This window comes from Hyla sarda, chromosome 4, assembly GCF_029499605.1.
Source record: "Hyla sarda isolate aHylSar1 chromosome 4, aHylSar1.hap1, whole genome shotgun sequence".
In the NCBI taxonomy this organism is placed as follows: domain Eukaryota; kingdom Metazoa; phylum Chordata; class Amphibia; order Anura; family Hylidae; genus Hyla; species Hyla sarda.
The window spans coordinates 151,744,381-151,762,641 of record NC_079192.1 but is presented as its reverse complement, the minus strand read 5'-3'; the positions used below and the strand labels follow the sequence as shown (position 1 = coordinate 151,762,641).

Sequence of the window (18,261 nt, the reverse complement as noted above, 5' to 3'; positions counted from 1 at the left end):
CCTAGGCTCACCAGACCCAGGTCTTCTCATGAGAACTTAGAAGTAAGACGTGCACCTGGCCAGACCAAGCTCTGTCCAACACTTGGGATGGGTTGACTTGGGGAAGACTCTCATACTCACCGGCTAGAGGACCAACATGTGACCATACTCTGGCTTAGCTGTACAACAAATGCAGTGCAAAGTGCAAATAAATTAACCCTGCACATGCTTCAGAACTCAGTGCATGCTTTGACATCTAGTGCAATCCACAAATTACATATAAATTGCATAAAATACACTTTGCTTGACCGTGCAATGTTTAAGACACGTACTGTATTGTGCAGCAAAATATAAAGCAGCAAAAGCTTTTCCATGGCATCTGCTGATATTTTCTCCTTTGGAACGAGTAATCACATATACTTAATTGATTTTATGTTTTACATCTTTTGGATGATATTCATAGCACACTGACCCAAATTTTACATTTAGGAAGACATGAAAAACATGTTGATTATTGTAACTTGTGACAAACCTCACATTGCTTCAGAAACAAGTAAAATACTTATTAGGACATTCACTAAGCCTCTGTCCTCCCAAGACATTGAGCTTATACATACTACACAGCAGATGATCACAGCAGCTGACTTACAATCATTTGATTTCCAATCACAAGTCTTTTATCTGTTTTCCAAGTTATGGTTGCTTGTTTTGCAAAGTGAAAAATGTTTAAAGTAAAATTTTCAAAGCTTTGTACGTAATTGAGGAAATAAATCCAAAATAATTGGTTGATTGGTAAGTTGCATCTTTTCAATTATGATTACAATTGAAAGATGTGGCTTGTAAGATTAGTTATGGCAAAGTCCTGAGAACGTTCTGCCATCAAATGCTTTGAAGAATGTTGTTTTCAACAATAATGTAACCTATTTTATTCTTACTAATACCAGTGCTCCATATCTGGATCCCTTCTAAGGCCTTGCAAGTTGTACATTTTGAAATTAATTTTTTAACAGTGCTACTGTAAAGTCATATGTAATTTGTTGCAGGTTATGCTGACATTGGGCTGCCAAATTAATTTTGAATTAATTACACTGTGTGCCTCCTCATTGAATACTCGATGGGCCTGGTGCAGGACACCTAGTTTAGCATGTTTAAGGAGCTAAATGGTGATGCTATGCATTGCTACTTACCTCATTGTAAGGACAGTAAGCAGTGATGATAAGTGACCCCTCTGCTTGTGGCTGAGTACTACTCACCCACTGTCTGTGGCAAAGCCCAGATTAATCAATAGAGCACCACAGAGAAAAATTTCAGTCTGGGCCCAGTCACAGACAGGAGCAGGTGAGTATTACATCACAACTAGACACACAGCTTATGGCAGACGGCTCAGAAAGTACACTCACAACTAGACATACAGCTTATGCAGGGCCGGACTGGCTTGGCGGGATACCAGGAAAATTCCTGTTGGGCCGCTCACCCTGGGGCCGGCAATGGCTGGCCAATTGCTCAGGCACCATCAGGCTGACCCGTGGCCCGCCCATGCACTCTACACTACACTAGCATGAGTGTCACTCACCCTCCTCGTTGTCGTCGTCATGACGTCAGCTGCTCAGAGGAGGTCGCGCGGCGCAGGACGTCATCACGCTGCCCGTGCTGGGAATGCAGACATCACCGGGCAGGCGCAGGCTCGGAAAGAACGGGCGTCGGGCGTGTGCTGATTAAGGTAAGTTACTGGCCCCTTTTTTTTATTTTACACATACTCTGCCTGTGGACCTATCTGCGGCTGCTTATTGTAGGGGGGAAATATCTGCCTAAGCCTGTCACTGTGGAATCTGGACCTATCTCTATCTGCCTAATGTGGGGCGGGTATCTGCCTCTGGACCACCTACGTGCCCAATGTGGGAAGGGGGGGGTAGAGTGTATCTGCCTAAGGGGAGAGGGGGGGGGGGGGGTGTAGAGTGCCACAGTGCCGCAATGCTGTGGGGCTGGTATGAAATTACTTCCAGGGCTGCTTTTTATCCCCAGTCAGGCCCTGAGCTTATGCCAGGCTGCTCAGAAAGTACAGGAGCAGGCACTCCTGTCATGTGACAGGAGTGCCTGTTACTGTATTATGATTGCTGAAGAAACTTACATAAACATTTCTAATTTGATCTAATTCTAATTTTTATAAAATTCTTTTTATAAACTTTTTTTTATAAACTGTCTTTACTGGGGTAAAGGGGTATTCTAGTATAAAAAATAAGGTCCCATTGCGGCTACTTTCAGTCTCTGTTCTTCTCGCTTAGCTAGTCACTGGCTACAGCAGTCTCCTGTCTCGGCTAGCAATTGGCTAAGCGGCCAGATCCTGCTTTGACATCTCTAAGAAGAGCAGCAGGGGAACCAGAATGAGCCGCAATGCAGCTGCAGCAGTCTGGGGTAGGTAAGTATTACTTTTGTTTCATTGTTGTATACCCTAGGCCCAGCAACATACATATATAGATAGATAGATACAAATTTGAAGGAGAGCAGCATACCAGAGTAGAGAAATAGTAGTGGGTGCAGGTCAGTCGCAGGGGCCCTGGTCCTGGTTCCGACGCGGTAGATAGAAAAAAGAAAGTTGACTGTAGCACACCAGCGTATCCAGTTAAAAAGTTGTAGCTTTATTCCATAGATACATGGACTACGTTTCTGTGGTCTCACACCACCATTGTCATGACTTGATAATAGGGATTGACCGATATTGATTTTTTTAGAGCTGATACCCATAACCTGTGAACTTTCAGGCTGATAGCCGATAACTTATACCGATATTCCGTGCATTTTAATATATGGGCATTTTAAAGCAGGGCCATGTACACTAAGGACAAGCAGGGCTCTGTACACCTAGGACAAGCAGGGCTCTGTACACCGAGGACAAGCAGGGCTCTGTACACTGAGGACAAGCAGGGCCCTGTACACTGAGGACAAGCAGGGCCCTGTACACTGAGGACAAGCAGGACTCTGTACATTGAGGACATGCAGGGCTCTGTACACTGAAGACAAGCAGGGCTCTGTACACTGAGGACAAGCAGGGCTCTGTACCTGAGGACAAGCAGGGCCCTGTATGAGAGATAGAGAGAGCAGGGCAGTGGGCGCACGTGGCACTGCTGTGCTTAGACGTGAGGTCACGTCACCCCCATGGTGACGTGACCTCACGTCTAAGCGCAGCAGCGCCACGCCAGGGTTCAAAGCACCTCTCCCAGGCAGCCACTGCGGTTCTCTTACAGGGCTGCCATGGCTGTGTGGGAGATGCAAAAAAGCAGCCAGCAGCACCGTTCTATGGGCCCGGGTTTCGCAGGCAAGACGCATTATCGTCAAGGTTAGATGCCGATACCGATAACTAGCAAAATCGTGAATATCGGCCGATAATATCGACCAATCCGATAATCGGTCGATCCTTACTTGACAATGGTGGTGTGAGACCACAAAAACGTAGTCCTTGTATCTATGCAATAAAGCTACAACTTTTTAACTGGATATGCTGGTGTGCTGCAGTCAACTTCCTTTTATTATATAGATAGATAGATATTTTATATTATTATTATTATTTATACACAAATACCTATTTAGAGGGGTTTTACAGGACTTAAACATTAATCTATTTTTAGAATTAACCATCAATGTTTGATCAGTGAGGGCCAGACACCTAAAATTCCTGCCGTTGTAGCTCCTATTTATGTATCTATTTATCCAGACACAATGGCTCTCCAGCACATGTAGCTATACCAGCTCTTGGAAAACTACTTGTATATCAAGCCTAAGGGTAGTCAACATAATTATATCAACAAAAACAAAAATGTAGGTTAATAGTTTTCTGTAGCTAGGGAATGGTTTACCTAGGAATGAGATTCCTAGAAAAAGGTTTTCTCCCTAGAAAAGTTTAACAAACAATATTTTTATTTTAGCTAAGCTAAAAAACAAGAGAAGACCAATTATAGAAAGATTTGTACTTAGTTCTATATTTTTAACCCACCCCTGTTATTGGCTAACCAAAATACTAATTACTATGTACTGCATTTTGGTGCAATGCACATCAGTAAAACTCTGCCCATTTAAGTTATCTGGATAAGAGGCACACGCTTCTTAGTAAATCCAGCGGGTTTGTGTTTCTTTCCTTGTGCTTGGTGTAGATTTTAGCTGTCCGAAGTCATTTGTGAAGTAAAAAATTGGGGGGGCACAGCCCTGGAATACCCCCTTTATGCGAGGCCAAAACCCCTTACAGCCGCCTCTCTGCCTCCTCCCCCTCTTGAGCAATGTACATGCTCAAAGTGTTGCAGAAATGACCATTTTAATCAAGATTGTGCAACATTTTAAGCATGTGCACTGCTGGCGCCATTTAGTAAATGCCCCTCTTAAGTGTGAACGTAGAGTAATACTGTAAAAATACTGGTGAAATGAATTGCTATGTGGGTAACTCTATATTTATATATCACCTACATGGAACAATGTACAAGCTAGTGAGTCTGTACTTTTGGAAAGCTTCAAGTCAATATTTATTCTTCTGCTGACTTTGAACTATACTCAAACTTGTTAGCCGGGGGCCCACAATTACACTATGTGCTTATGATTATTTGTCATTGTTCATTTGGAGTTTTTTTAAGGGGTTGTCAAAAAACAACTCCTTGTTTTATGTATAAAATAAGATAATAAACATCAGTGTGCACGTGGCCTATTCTACATTTAATGGGGTAATCCGGTGGGAAAAAATAAATGCATTCAAATCACCTGGTGCCAGAAAGTTAAACAGATTTGTAAATTACTTCTATAAAAAAAAAAAAAAAAAACGTAATCCTTCCATTACTTATGGGCTGCTGTATACCACAGAGGAAGTTGAGTTGTTCTTTTCTGTCTGACCACAGTGTTCTCTGCTGACACCTCTGTCTGGTCAGGAATTGTCCAGGGTAGGATCAAATCCCCATAGCAAACCTCTCCGGCTCCAGACAGTTCCTGACATGGACAAAGGTGCCATCAGAGAGCATTGTGGTCAGACAGAAAAGAACAACTCAACTTCCTCTGTAGTATGCAGCAGCTGATAACTACTGGAAGGATTACAATTTTTCAATAGAAGTAATTTACAAATCTTTTTAACTTTCTGGCACCAGTTGATTAATGAAAAAACTCGCTCTTTGCCTAATGATGGGCGATACAGGGGATGGAACAGGGGACGGAACATCGGGGATAAGATGTCTAGGGGCGGAGTACACCTTTAACCCCTTAACGACCACGGACGTATATTTACGTCTGTAGCCGGCTCCCGTTATGTGAAGCTCAGGGCTCAGGAGCTCGAATACCGGGCATCGACGATCGGGCTGATGTCTGGTATTAACCCTTCAGACACCACGATCAAAGTTGATTGCAGCATCAAAACCGGGCAAAATCTCTGTCAGTTAGCTCAGCTGAGCTGTTCGGGACCGCCGTGGTGAAATCGTGGCATCCTGAACAGCTGAGAGGACAGCGGGAGCCGCCTTACCTCGCTCCTCGCTGTCCGATCTGCGTTTGATTGCGAGCAGTCGAGCACAGGTAACACTGATCAATGTTATGCTATGGCATAGCATTGTTCAGCGTATGCAATCAAAGGATTGCATGTAATAGTCCCCTATGGGGGCTAAAAAAAAGTGAATAAATGTGATTTAACCCTTTCCTGAATAAAAGTTTGAATCACCCCCCTTTTCCCCATTTAAAAAATTTTTTTAATAAAAATAAACATATGTGTTATTGCCACGTGCGAAAATGTCCGAACTATAAAAATATAATGTTAATTAAATCGCACGTTCAAAAAACATTCCAAAGTCCAAAATTGCGTATTTTTGTTCACTTTGTATACCCTAAATAAATGTAAAAAAAGCAATCAAAACATCCCATTAAAACATGGTACCGATAAAAACTACTGATCACGGCGCAGAAAATGAGCCCCCATATAGCCCGGTATACGGAAAAATAAAAAAGTTATAGGGGTCAGAAGATGACAATTTTTAACATACTAATTTTGGTGCATGTAGTTGTCAAGTAGTAAAATAAAAAACCTATATAAATTGGGTATCATTATAACCTTATGGACCGGCAGAATAAATAAATGGTTTCATTTTTACTGAAAAGTCCACTGTGTAGAATCGGAAGCCCCCTAAAATTACAAAATAGCGTTTTTTTTTCAATTTTGCCCCACAAAATGTTTTTTCTGGTTTCGCCATAAATTTTTGGGTGAAATGATTGATGTCATTACAAAGTAAAATTGGTGGGGCAAACAACAAGCCCTCATATGGGTCTGCAGGTGCAAAATTGAAAGCATTATGATTTTTAGAAGGTGAGGTGTAAAATGCAAAAGTGCAAAAACGAAAAAAAAAATTGTGGTCCTTAAAGGAGTTATCCAGGAAAAATCTTTTTTATATATATCAACTGGCTCCAGAAAGTTAAACAGATTTGTAAATCACTTCTATTAAAAAATCTTAATCCTTTCAGTACTTATGAGCTTCTGAAGTTAAGGTTGTTCTTTTCTGTCTAAGTGCTCTCTGATGAGATGTGTCTCGGGAACCGCCCAGTTTAGACCCATTCTCATGGCTACAACTCTAGAAAGATAGTTTAAATGGTGGGGTTTACTGGGGTACCGACATCTAAATTCCTCCCATAGTATATGTTTCTGTGGAACTCAAAGAATACCTATTGTTACACATACTATTGTAATTACTCCTTAGGCAACTGTAGATATGTATAAGGTTCAGAACAGCAGAAAATCTCCATAATATCTGCACATATTTTCTACAACTGTGCTGAGTAAACAGATGTTTCGTGGAGCTGCAGAGCTGTGCTGAGTGCTGCTGCCTTCCCTCTAGCCTTTCACAGCATGTCTTATACATAGGCTCAGACAGAGACTACATTATCAACATCCTCCGAACCATCCCCTCTTCCTCTCCTCTGTGTTTTCTGTTCCTGTGTAACTAAGGCCATACTTTATAGAGAGTATGGAAAAAGCTGAAAATTATTAAACAACATATGGCCCGCTATAGAATACATCACAATGTGGCATGTACTCACAAGTGCTGCTGAATTATACAGAAAAGATATATCCACCATGCCTAAAGCATTTTGTAATGAAAAAACAACTTATGACATGTTGCTCAGACATGTCAAAAGTTGTTGATCACACGGGGTATCACCCCTCAGAACAGCTGTGATCGTGAGTTATTAGCCAGGGAAGCTGGCAACATTGCGCTCCACTCCCTTGCCCAGCCAATCCCACCTTTTCTCTGCAAAGAAGTCTATGCAGAGAAAAGTCAGCTGGTGGCCAACCAGGGAGCAAAATGCAATTGCTGCCCGCTTCCCTAGCCCTTGCACCATGTGATAAACAACTTTAAGATGTCTCAACATGTCAAAGTTTGTTTATCTTTAATAAAAGGTATTAATAAAAATATTAAATTAAAGGGGTATTTCAAGTTATAAGTACTTATCCACTATCGATAGGGAAGAGATATCAGATCATGATGTACAGAAAGGGGAATGGAGTAGTGAGTCGTCTGTGCCACCACTCCATTCATGGTCTATAGAATTGTCAAAGAGTGTTGAGTACAGTGCTTCACTCTCAAACAAAAAGAATGGAGTGGCAGCACACATGCATGACTCCCAATCCATTCATAACAAAGACTTGGGTCCCCAAAAAGTGGGGCGTCTCAGCAGTCAGACTCCCAGCTATGATTTGACACTTATCCTGTAGATAGAGAATAAATCATTTTAACCCCTTTTTTTATTTTTGCACTTTTGTTATTTCCTCCTCACCTTCTAAAAATCATAACGCTTTAAGTTTTCCACCTACAGACCTATATGAGGGCTTGTTTTTTGCGCTACCAAGTTTATGTTGTAATGACATCAATCATTTCACCACAAAATGTACAGCAAAACAAAAAAAAATTAATTGTTGGACAAAAAAAAACAAAAAAACACCATTTTGTAACTGTTTGCGACTTCCGTTTCTACACAGTAAAGTTTTCGGTAAAAATGACACCTTATCTGATATCTGTAGGTCCATACAATTAAAATGATGCCCAAATGATTTACTTTTGCAAAGCATAGTGGCTGAATGCATGCTCTATATAACTGTAATGCAGTCATGCATGCCCTATATAACTAATGCAGCCATGTGAAACTATGGTGCAAGGACAGAAGAATAACCTGCCAAAAAACTAAGATTTTCACAGCTTTGTACCTGAAGTGCATGCTTTTGATATCCCTAAAGCAGCCATGTGGAACCTATATAGTGCACATACACAAGAAATAAGTTCATAAAATGACCAAAGATATAAATAATAGTTTAGTACCTTGTAAAGGACCAAAAAGGCTGAATTTTTTGGGTTGGTTTGCAGAAGAGACCCTTTTTTAAACCTGTTTTTCTCATCTTTAGCAATCACATTTTTTAATGAAGTATATTAGGAAAATGTTTATAAGGAAGTATTAAATGGAAGAAAAGTTGTTTCTAATGAAAGTAACGCTTATTATAATTTTATAGTTTGGACATTTATGCACGCGGCAATTACGCATATAATTATGTTTATTTTTGTTTACATATACAAAAAAAATGTAACCCCTTCCCGCTACAGGACATATGCATATCGTGTCGGTCCCGGCATCCATCAATGGCGGGGACCTGAGGCTAATATTGGACATCACCGATCGCGGTGATGCCCGGTATTAACCCTTCAGATGCTGCAATCATAGAAATGTCCGAACTATAAAAATATATAATTAATTAAACCGCACGGTCAATGGCGCAAAAGTAAAAAAAAATCCAAAATTCCTGCATGTAGTTATGATTTTTTTCAGAAGTGTGACAAAATCAAACCTATATAAGTAGGGTATCATTTTAACCGTATGGACCTACAGAATAAAGATAAGGTGTCATTTTTACCAAAAACTGCACTGCGTAGAGACGGAAGCCCCCAAAATGTATCAAATGGCATTTTTTCTTCAATTTTGTCGCTTAATGATTTTTTTCTCCATTTTGCCATGGATTTTTGGGTAAAATGACTAATGTCACTGCAAAGTAGAATTGGTGGCGCAAAAAATAAGCCATAATGTGGATTTTTAGGTGGAGAATTGAAAGGGTTATGATTTTTTTTTTAAACGCTATATCCTTAAGGGGTTGATGGAAAAGGGGAGTGATTCAAACTTTTATCAGGGAAGGGGTTAATTCACATTTATTAACTTTTTACACAATTTTTTAGTCCTTGGATTGCATACACTGTTTAATTCTGGGCCATAGTATAGCATTGATCAGTGTTATTGGTGATTGATTGCTCCAGGCTGCTGAGGCTTCCTGGAGCATCGAGCCACCGATTGGACAGTGAGGAGGTAGGTTAAGGGCCCTCCTGCCATCCTCTCAGCTTATTGGGACACTGCGGTTTTAACACAGTGGTCCTGATCAGCTCCGCTGAGCTGCCGGGACTGTTTTTTCTTATTTTAGATGCCGCAATCAACTTTGATCACAGCGACTAAGGAGTTAATGTCGAGCATCACTGTGATCTGTGGTGTGTGGCATTAGACACGGGACCACCCCGCTATGACGCAAGCTCAGGTCCTGAGCCTGCGCCATAGAAGGGGAGTGGGCGGAGGGCGTACAGGTACCCCTTCATCCTTAAGGAGTTAAGTCATAATAGCCTTTTAATTCTTGTTTTTATATGTATCCTAAGTGAGGTCAATGGGTAACAGATAGGAATAATGCACAAGATTACATAACTTTTTCTAATTGAATTTTTTAGAATTATTTTTCTTTTACCACTGGTTAAGATGGATATAACAAAAGTTTAGTCTCCTTTATCCCCTTAACGCGAAACTCCGGTACGTACATTCTTTTTCCCTATCCTCAGGAGTTTGCTGGGAGTCCCAGTGGTTGGACCCTCCAGTGATCAGACACTTATCTCCTATCCTGTGGATAGGGGATAAGAACATATGTACCAGAGTTTGCATTTAATTAAGCCGCCTATTTTGGCCTTAAGGACCAAGGCTCTTTGTTTTTTTAAATATGACCTTTCTCACTTTAAGTGCTAATAACTTTGGGATGCTCTCATGTGTCCAAGTGATCCTGAGATTGATTTTCGTAACACGTTGTACTTTTGGTACTGATACATTTTGGTCAATACCTTCAGTTATAATTTGTGAAAAACTTCAACATTTTGAAAAAAATTTGGAGAAATTAGCATTTTTCTAAATGTAATATTCTCTGATTTAAGTAAAAGTGGAGGGGAAATTTAAGAATGTAATTTTTCTAGCAAATTTTTTATTTAATAAAAAAAAAATTCTACAACACAGCAGGTATTAACAGAAAAATTCTACTGAATATTTATTACTCTGAGTTTGTGGTTTTTAGAAATATCCCATGTGTGGCCTAATGCACTGCATGCCTTGCACACAGGCCTCAGAAATAAAGGAGTGACACGTAGATTTGGGGGCTTTCTTTTTACTAGGGTGTTTATCAAGCCCCATATTCAGTTGACAGAGCTGTGTGTTTGGTCTTTGTTTTTTTTGCAAAATGAGTACATATGACTTTTTTTTATAGATTGTTTGTGGAGGCAAGATAAAGAAAATAATAGTTCTGTTATTGTTTTAAATATTTTTCCAATGGTGTTCACTGTGTTCCTTTTTATGTGTTACATATTGCTGCAGTCATAACATTAAAAATTTTTGGCTGACAGAGTTGTGTGATTGCTTATTTTTTTGCTTGACAAGTTGTACTTTTTATTTCTACCATATTTGCGATACATGCTACCTTTTAACCATTTTTATTCAACTTTTTTGAGACAAGGTAACCAAAATTAAAGGGGTACTCCGGTGGAAAACTTTTTTATTTTTTTTAAATCAACTGGTGCCAGAAAGTTAAACAGATTTGTAAATTACTTCTATTAAAAAATCTTAATCCTTCCAGTGCTTATTAGTATCTGCAGACACAGCACCAGAACGTCCTCACTGCCTGCTGCAGCCTCATGACTGCCGGCACCCAGCATCCCTTTGCAATGGATCGGCCGATTATCCGATAACGGTATTCGTCGTCAACGAATCCCGTTCTCGAATTTTATCCATAACATCGATTAATTGTTGCAGCCCTAATTATTAGTTATTAAAATTATGGCCCAGATTTATCAATCTGTGTGAGACAAAAACTGGCATGATTTGCCCATTGCAACCAATCACAGCTTAGGTTTAATTTTACCTACCTACTTTTAGTAATGGTCCACTTAACTGGGAATAATAGTAGTCTAGATGTCTTCTTGTTTAGTTTCATAAACTTTGTCTAACTATCTACACCCAGATTAATTATTGTTTGTTAGTGAGAAAATTGGTATATCTTTATTATTATAAAAAACACACATACCTCACACACATTAGTAACCTCAATATAACTCACAATAGTGGCACTGATGGGAGGCACAATAAATTAGTAATGTGAGATACACTGACATACCGAGTTGGTAGCTATTTAAAGTCCTTTTTTATGGATCAATCTTGTCATCTAGCGATGATCGCACAGGAAAGTACATTGGAAAGTAGGAACAAGACCCTTTCTCTGACAAACATGTACATGCAGGAAGTGGTATCCATTCCAGCACATGGCAGAGACCGAGATGAGCACAGACAATTATTGCCTGATTCAGTGATGCATTACCACCATGCTTTGAGAGCAATAAAAACTGACTTATTCGGTTGTAGTAGTTGGTCACATAGCAGGGCAGCTTCTGCAACAGTACCTACTGTAAAGGCCCTATTACATGGGGCGATTATCATCTCAAGAGGCCAACATTGTCCTGAGAAATAGGCCCAGCAATCAACCCACAAATGATCAAACACTCATTCATTGGCTGATCATGTCTTTTATGCAGGTTGGTTGACCATACATCTCACAACAATAATAATGTTAAGTGCCACACAAATAATCCAGAGATTGTTGGTGTAGCCCTGTCTGTCCAATACATAAGCCATGTAGAAGGCTCCATAAATCATTCCTGATCTACTTCATCTGCACTTCCATTGTGCACAGGTCTTCCTGTGTAATACTATGCACTGAAGCAAAGAAGTTCAAGCAGCAGGGTCCAGGACACCTGGTATATTAGTTGGGTACCCCTGACCTAAAAATATGTACAAATAGAAATATGGGCCACCATGTCTTGTAGTCTGGAATAATGTGACTTGTAATATTAGGGCATTGTAGTAGCTATTATGAGTTGGATGGATTTGTGTGGCTTGGTAACTAGTACTATAGCTGCAGTATGGATAGCTGTAGCATTGTGCCGTCTGTGGAGGCTGTGCTATGCCCCTGGAGGGAAGAATGTGGAACAGTGGACAGAGATGGCTCTCAGTCCGCCTACTCCATTCCAGCTTGAAGCTGATTATGCTCAGTAGGTAACCACCCGTGGATAGGACTGCAATTAGAAATTTCGGGACCCCATACAGCCGAGTCACTTGGACCCACAGACGATGCAGGAGAAGATCGACAGAGCCAGCAGTAGGGCTCCTTTTTATGTTTATTGTGGCCTGGGCCCCTGACAGTAGTACTGCCCTGATGGCAACCTTGTTCATGTGGATGCTCTATTAGAGAGTTCAGAGCTTCCCAGGTAATGGAGAGACAGCCTGGAGAGAGGCAGTGCCAAATCTCTAGGAGCCAGGAAGAGAGGCACATCTGGTAAGACCTATGGTGGTTATGGCGCTGAGCGCTAGGCCAAAGTATTAGTTAGGGACACTGTCCTGTTACAGCTCAGTCAAGCAGGTTTTATTTTGGCTAAATTTGTTTTTGTGACTGAATATTAAAAGGGGCCAGTTTAAAACAAATCTCAAACCTTGTGATGTTGGACTGAAATTTCTAGTGTCCCTGGAGTCCATGGAGATGGCAATCCCTGTGAGCGAATAACTAGTGATGAGCGTGAATATTCGAAATGCTAATTTTTACGGCAAATATTTAGAATATAGGGATATATATTCGTAACTACGAATATTTTTTTGTGCGAATATCGGCACTTCCAGTCAGATCTTTTAGGTGAAAGATATAATAATATAATGTGAATTTCGTAACAAATTTTCGCATGGGAAAAAAAAAAAGAGGACGAACATAGCTAATGTGAAATTCGTGAACATAGGACGAATATTTGACTATATATTTGCGAAATATTGCGAATTCGAATCACTATGAGTAACCCCTAAGTTGTCACTATATAAATATATATAGATTTATTTTATACATTTGCATAAACAATATTATTTGTAACACACATAACATAATAACGTTTGAATAATAAAGCAATAGGAGGAAATATTTGAGTCATTAGTGTGATTGTACACAGAGAAATGCAGCAATGCTGCATTCCAAATTAGTAAATGTATGTTTGACAGGTATTTGTCAAGTGCTAGGACACTTTAGAAGTGGAGAGAAAAAGATGTCACAGACAGGCTTTATCAAGATCTCTTGGAGCTATTTCAAGAAAGCTGAACTTAGAAGCACTTAACATTGGGGCATAATCCTGAAGAGCGATGCAGTTCTTTCAGTTGAATAGCAGAAGCATGTCTGTCATAGTTATCATGAATAGTTTGTGCATGTTGTCCTCTACATAATCTAAATTATCAATTGTATGCAACAGCAGAAAGTCCTATATGACTTAAAAAAAACTGGTGTAATTGCATGAATAAATCTTACTGCATTTTGTGTAATAAATAATAATCCTTATAGACGCCCTCTTTTATGCTTTATTGTAAGGCTACCTTTATTGAGAAAAATGTGCAGCAGCAATTGAGCAGCAAAATTTGGCATGTGTGACCCTACCCTAAGGGATGGGTCACATATGCCATATTTTGCTGAGTATTTGCTGCTGTGTATATTGCTGCTTTCTTGCTGCTGTGTATTTGCTGCAGCTGATTTTGCTACCCATTGACTTAAATGGGTAGGAAAATACGCAGCATCAAATATACAGCAGCAAATACGGAATGTGTGACCATACCCTAAAAGTAATTTATGCAAAGAGCATAGTTAAAGGGGCTGCAGAGGTAGCAGCCGCTGTGGTGTCTGAGGGGGCCCAAACACCCTATGCTAGAAGACACCAACTGTATACCCAGCATATGGGCTCTGTTATACATTTAGGACTCAGGATCTTTAAATGAAGCTTTAAGCAATGAATTGTTATTGTAATGATTTTTTAAAATAATATTTATAGCATTATCCATATCGCAGGTTCTCTGGATAATGACACTGACCGCAATGACTTCAGCCTTTCCAACACCCAGTAATAGCTGTATTCACCAGGGTAAGCTCAGTGCAGCTTCTGCAGGGGAGATGTAGTATTACATGGCATTCATTGACATGAATTGGTAACCATTTAATACATAGTGGCATTGGATTCCCCAAAGTTGGAGCCACTCTTTGCAGAAGCTCTCTGCTTTGGCTCACAGAGCGGTTCCCTCTGGTAGAAATAAAGCTAAGTGAACCCCATAACTTGCTTATAATTTGTAATATATATCTTCTGCAACAGCAAGATTTTTTAAGAGCAGATTTTATGGACCAGGAATATGGGGACTGTGCCGTATGTCTACATTTAATCTGTCCATGACTGGGTTGTACATTTATTTATACAACTCTATGGGGCAGCATGGGTGCTCAGTGGTTAATACATTTGCCTTGAAGTGCTGGGACACTGGATTCTAATCCAATGAACATATTTGAAGGTTAACATCTGTATGAGGCTTCTATGCTTTCCTTGTGTTTTTGTAGGCTTCCTGTGGGTTTTACCGTTTCCTCCAACACTTGGCCTTGGTGTTTGTGTCTAAGATAGGGAATCAGATTGGGAACACCGTTGGGGACAGGGACAATATAACTATGATATCTGTACATTGCTGTTGAAGATATTGTTGCTAAATAAGCAAATCTAAATAGATATATTAACTTTTTGTACGTATTCATTGTATTGGATTAACTGCTGAAAAATGTTTTACAATATACGGACATGTCTTTTAAACAGAACTATAGGATCCTTTTTATGGCGTTGAACAAAGAGATAAATGGCATAAGATTCAGGAACATAACAAATATGTATCACAATAAAAGTAATCCATGTATACTCACTGATTTCTGGGTAGTCTCTGAGGTTGTTGTGACAGTGGAAGCTGTTTTATATCGCATCATCTTGTTTAGATCCAGATAGTCCAAAAGTAACCCAAATGTCTGATTCTGATTTTGTCACCGCTGCTTGTTCAACCACAATTCACATCTGTAAACATGTCCAAGAGTTTCAGAGACTGTCTGAGAAAGGATTTTCGCAGTGATCAGTGGAAGTCCTGTTAATTCCTCTCCACCCCTTTCCTGCTGCTTTAGATGTGCTCAAGCACTAATCCTCAGCACACAAGTGTCTGCCCTTTACCCAGCATAGTAGACAACTTCTCAGTCTGCTTTAGTGCCCTGATCTTTGAACACCCTCACTGACCACTGACAAGTTGCCAAGAGACACTCTTGCATTGTTTTCTCTCCAGATCATCTCACGTGTTGTTTCCTACTCGACTTGTCAGGTAGCATTCATATTAGATCTTTTAGCTGCTTACCTGGACATACGCATGTAGCCGTCGGAGACAACTCCCTCCCAGGGTGGGGCCTTGTCGTGTCAATCGTTCATAATTATTAACATGTTCAATGCCAAATACTGTCTGAGAGTTTCACCCAGGTTTTGAATAATTATGGCTTTTTAGCTACTTCTAGTGGTAATAAAAGAATCAGAATAACAAAAGCTGACTACATATAGAGTGATTATTTTAAGAATATTGCAAGCAGCCAAAATAAAAGGTATTCCTTGGAGATATTTTTTGAGGAGGGGGGGGGGTGATTTTTTTTGCATGTGTGTGAACAAAATATTAATATTTTCCTGTTTTGCTGTTTTGACTATTATTCTTAGAATGTTCATCGAATAAATTCAGAGGCTGAGACATTATATCAAGTTTCCTTCTACACTACTGGCACACCCTTACAGAAGTTGACGAGGGATGCTGAGCATGCAGGCAGCACTAAAGCTCACACCACACAGTGCCAGCTGATAGTACAGGCAGCTCCTGTTACCAGACCTTCCTCTCACACACAGGGAGGTGGAGTAATTGTCACAGCTGACACAGGCAACCTCAACCCTTTGTGTGCCAGAAGTCAATGCAATGTGTTGTAATGGTTAAAAGCATCCCATAATATAAGACGTTCTTGAGATGAGAACAGAGAGTGCACTGTAAGTCATTACACAACTCTCTGACAGTGACAACAAGTGATAGAGTACAGTGTGCACTGACATGTGGCTCATTGAGAGGGTGTGGTGTGGACACATCTAAAAATACATATCTTTTATTCATATTAGAAATAATCTGCTACATGAATGGACTATTTTGTTAGCTTTGTTCTATAGTGGTAGAACTGTGGTCTGGTTATGCCCTTCATTAAATCATTTCACATGTGATCACTGCCATTGCTATAATAACACGCTATGGAGAATGAGATGAAAAACCACATTATTATTTACAGGAACTTATTTTGCTACATTGTAAACCTTTGTTTTTGTTCCCATGCTAGATTGATGTCCCAAAACCTAAAGTAGTCATGTCTTCTGTGCGACATCATATGAAGGCATTATAGGATAGAGGAGAAGCTACCGTAGTATATGGTTTTCTATGATTTCATTCAAAATTTCCATATAAAAAAGTGTATAGGCTGCTACAGCCGGTACCCACCTAAATGGAGTTTATATCTTTTGCTCTACATATGCAATGGGCTTGCTGGACTATCAGATGGTGGCCCAGGGGGGTTGGAGGTCAGTCTCAAGGACTATGGAACTGGTACACACACTATATCTCTCCATACAAGGACAAATGTGTCTCTTTAATGTAACTGGCATCAATTTACATGTTCAGTATACCTCCCAGAATACATAGCAGATAGATAGCATCCACAGAGGTTAGGTAATAGATCTTCTTCCTCTCTTACGATCACATCACAGACCAGAGATCTAACCACCAATGACAGCTCTAACTGCCATTTAGATGCTGCAGTCAACCACGCGCCTGACCACCGATCTGTCTTTTCTGTGCAGGACAATCTTCCTTTTCAATGTAGCAGTGTTCCCAAAAAAGCAGTAGTCACAGAGTGCCCCAATAATCATGCCTGCAGACTTAATATTCCATTAACAATGGCAGCAGGTCCATTATCCTCATACAAGTGATAGATGAAATGTATTAAATTCTTACTAGAGGGCGATGACGTTCAAAAGTATGTCCTGGTAGTTTTTATGATGCTCAACAACTGCTTTATCCTGTCAGAGAGGGGTGGTGGTAGAATGCTAAAAGGCAATTTTTTCTTCTAAGCTATAACAGCTCAGAGGTAGAAACGTGTCAAGGGGATTTAAAAAAAAAAAAAAGTGCAATGCCAGTGCTCAAGAAAATAGTGATTTTCACACTGTGTGGCTTAAAACATTGCACGCCCAAGTACCCTAAAGGTTCTGGGCTGTCCATTGTGAAAATACTTGTATTCTTCTATGTACACAGTGCTGCCTCATGAATGTATTTTGTCTCCCCTCAGCTTATCTTCATCATTATCAGCATATCACTGCTTAGACCAGGGCTACATTTGTGATGTAACACCTTCTTTGGTGTGATCCTCTTGCTGCTTTCCTTTCTGGACATATAGCATTTTGCAAAGCTAGTGTATCAATAACATCTTCCAACATTATTCCATCTATAGTACTGTACTGTAAATCATCCCCCAAGCACAGTACCGGGCTGTTCATTATTTGTCATCGCTTAACAGAGAGAAAGGCGCTGTTCTGTGATTGACCAGAGATGTAAGGGAAAGGAAGTCTGGATGTGAGAACTGCTGGTAAAAGCCCAGCTCTGGGCCCCACCCATGAAATAGAGAATGAGAATTAGCTGTGCACTATAGAGTTTTTTTTTAGGGCTCAATAACAGCAGAAAGAGCCTTGTTACTATGCTGAATGGTTACTGTAACAAAACCATACTGGTTAAAGCTATACTGAGCAATTTGCTGCTTCCCTTTGAAGTTGGTTGACAAAGATTGCCCCACAATACCGCTTATGCCTGCAGTTCATAAAAGATCTGATTCGCCTCATTATGTTTCTTTAGCTATAAGTTAATGTGCTTGCTTTACTAAATTTATGCATAGAGATTAAATCTTCATCATTTGAGGTTTCCTTACCGCTGGAGATAGGTTCACGTTCGTCTTGGTTCGGTGAAGCGTGCGTATGTTTGTAAATTCATTTACTTGGTGTA

At 40.1% G+C, this 18,261-nt stretch overlaps 1 protein-coding gene across 3 annotated transcripts in view; it reads right to left on the bottom strand.

The window, feature by feature from the left end:
* MYZAP (myocardial zonula adherens protein) overlaps nucleotides 1-16,787 on the bottom strand; it is a 147,064-nt gene extending 130,277 nt beyond the window's left edge. Inside the window, exons 1-2 of one of the 3 annotated variants that reach the window (XM_056572413.1) lie at nucleotides 16,711-16,787; nucleotides 15,077-15,221 (exon numbers count right to left, since the gene is read on the bottom strand). In XM_056572413.1, the coding sequence (XP_056428388.1) occupies nucleotides 15,077-15,136 (60 nt within the window). In that variant the 5' untranslated portion in view covers nucleotides 15,137-15,221; nucleotides 16,711-16,787. Of the gene's footprint in view, nucleotides 1-15,076; nucleotides 15,988-16,710 lie in introns of those variants that run through there. The other 2 variants (XM_056572414.1, XM_056572412.1) reach the window with 2 other exon arrangements.
* Nucleotides 16,788-18,261: the final 1,474 nt, after the last annotated feature.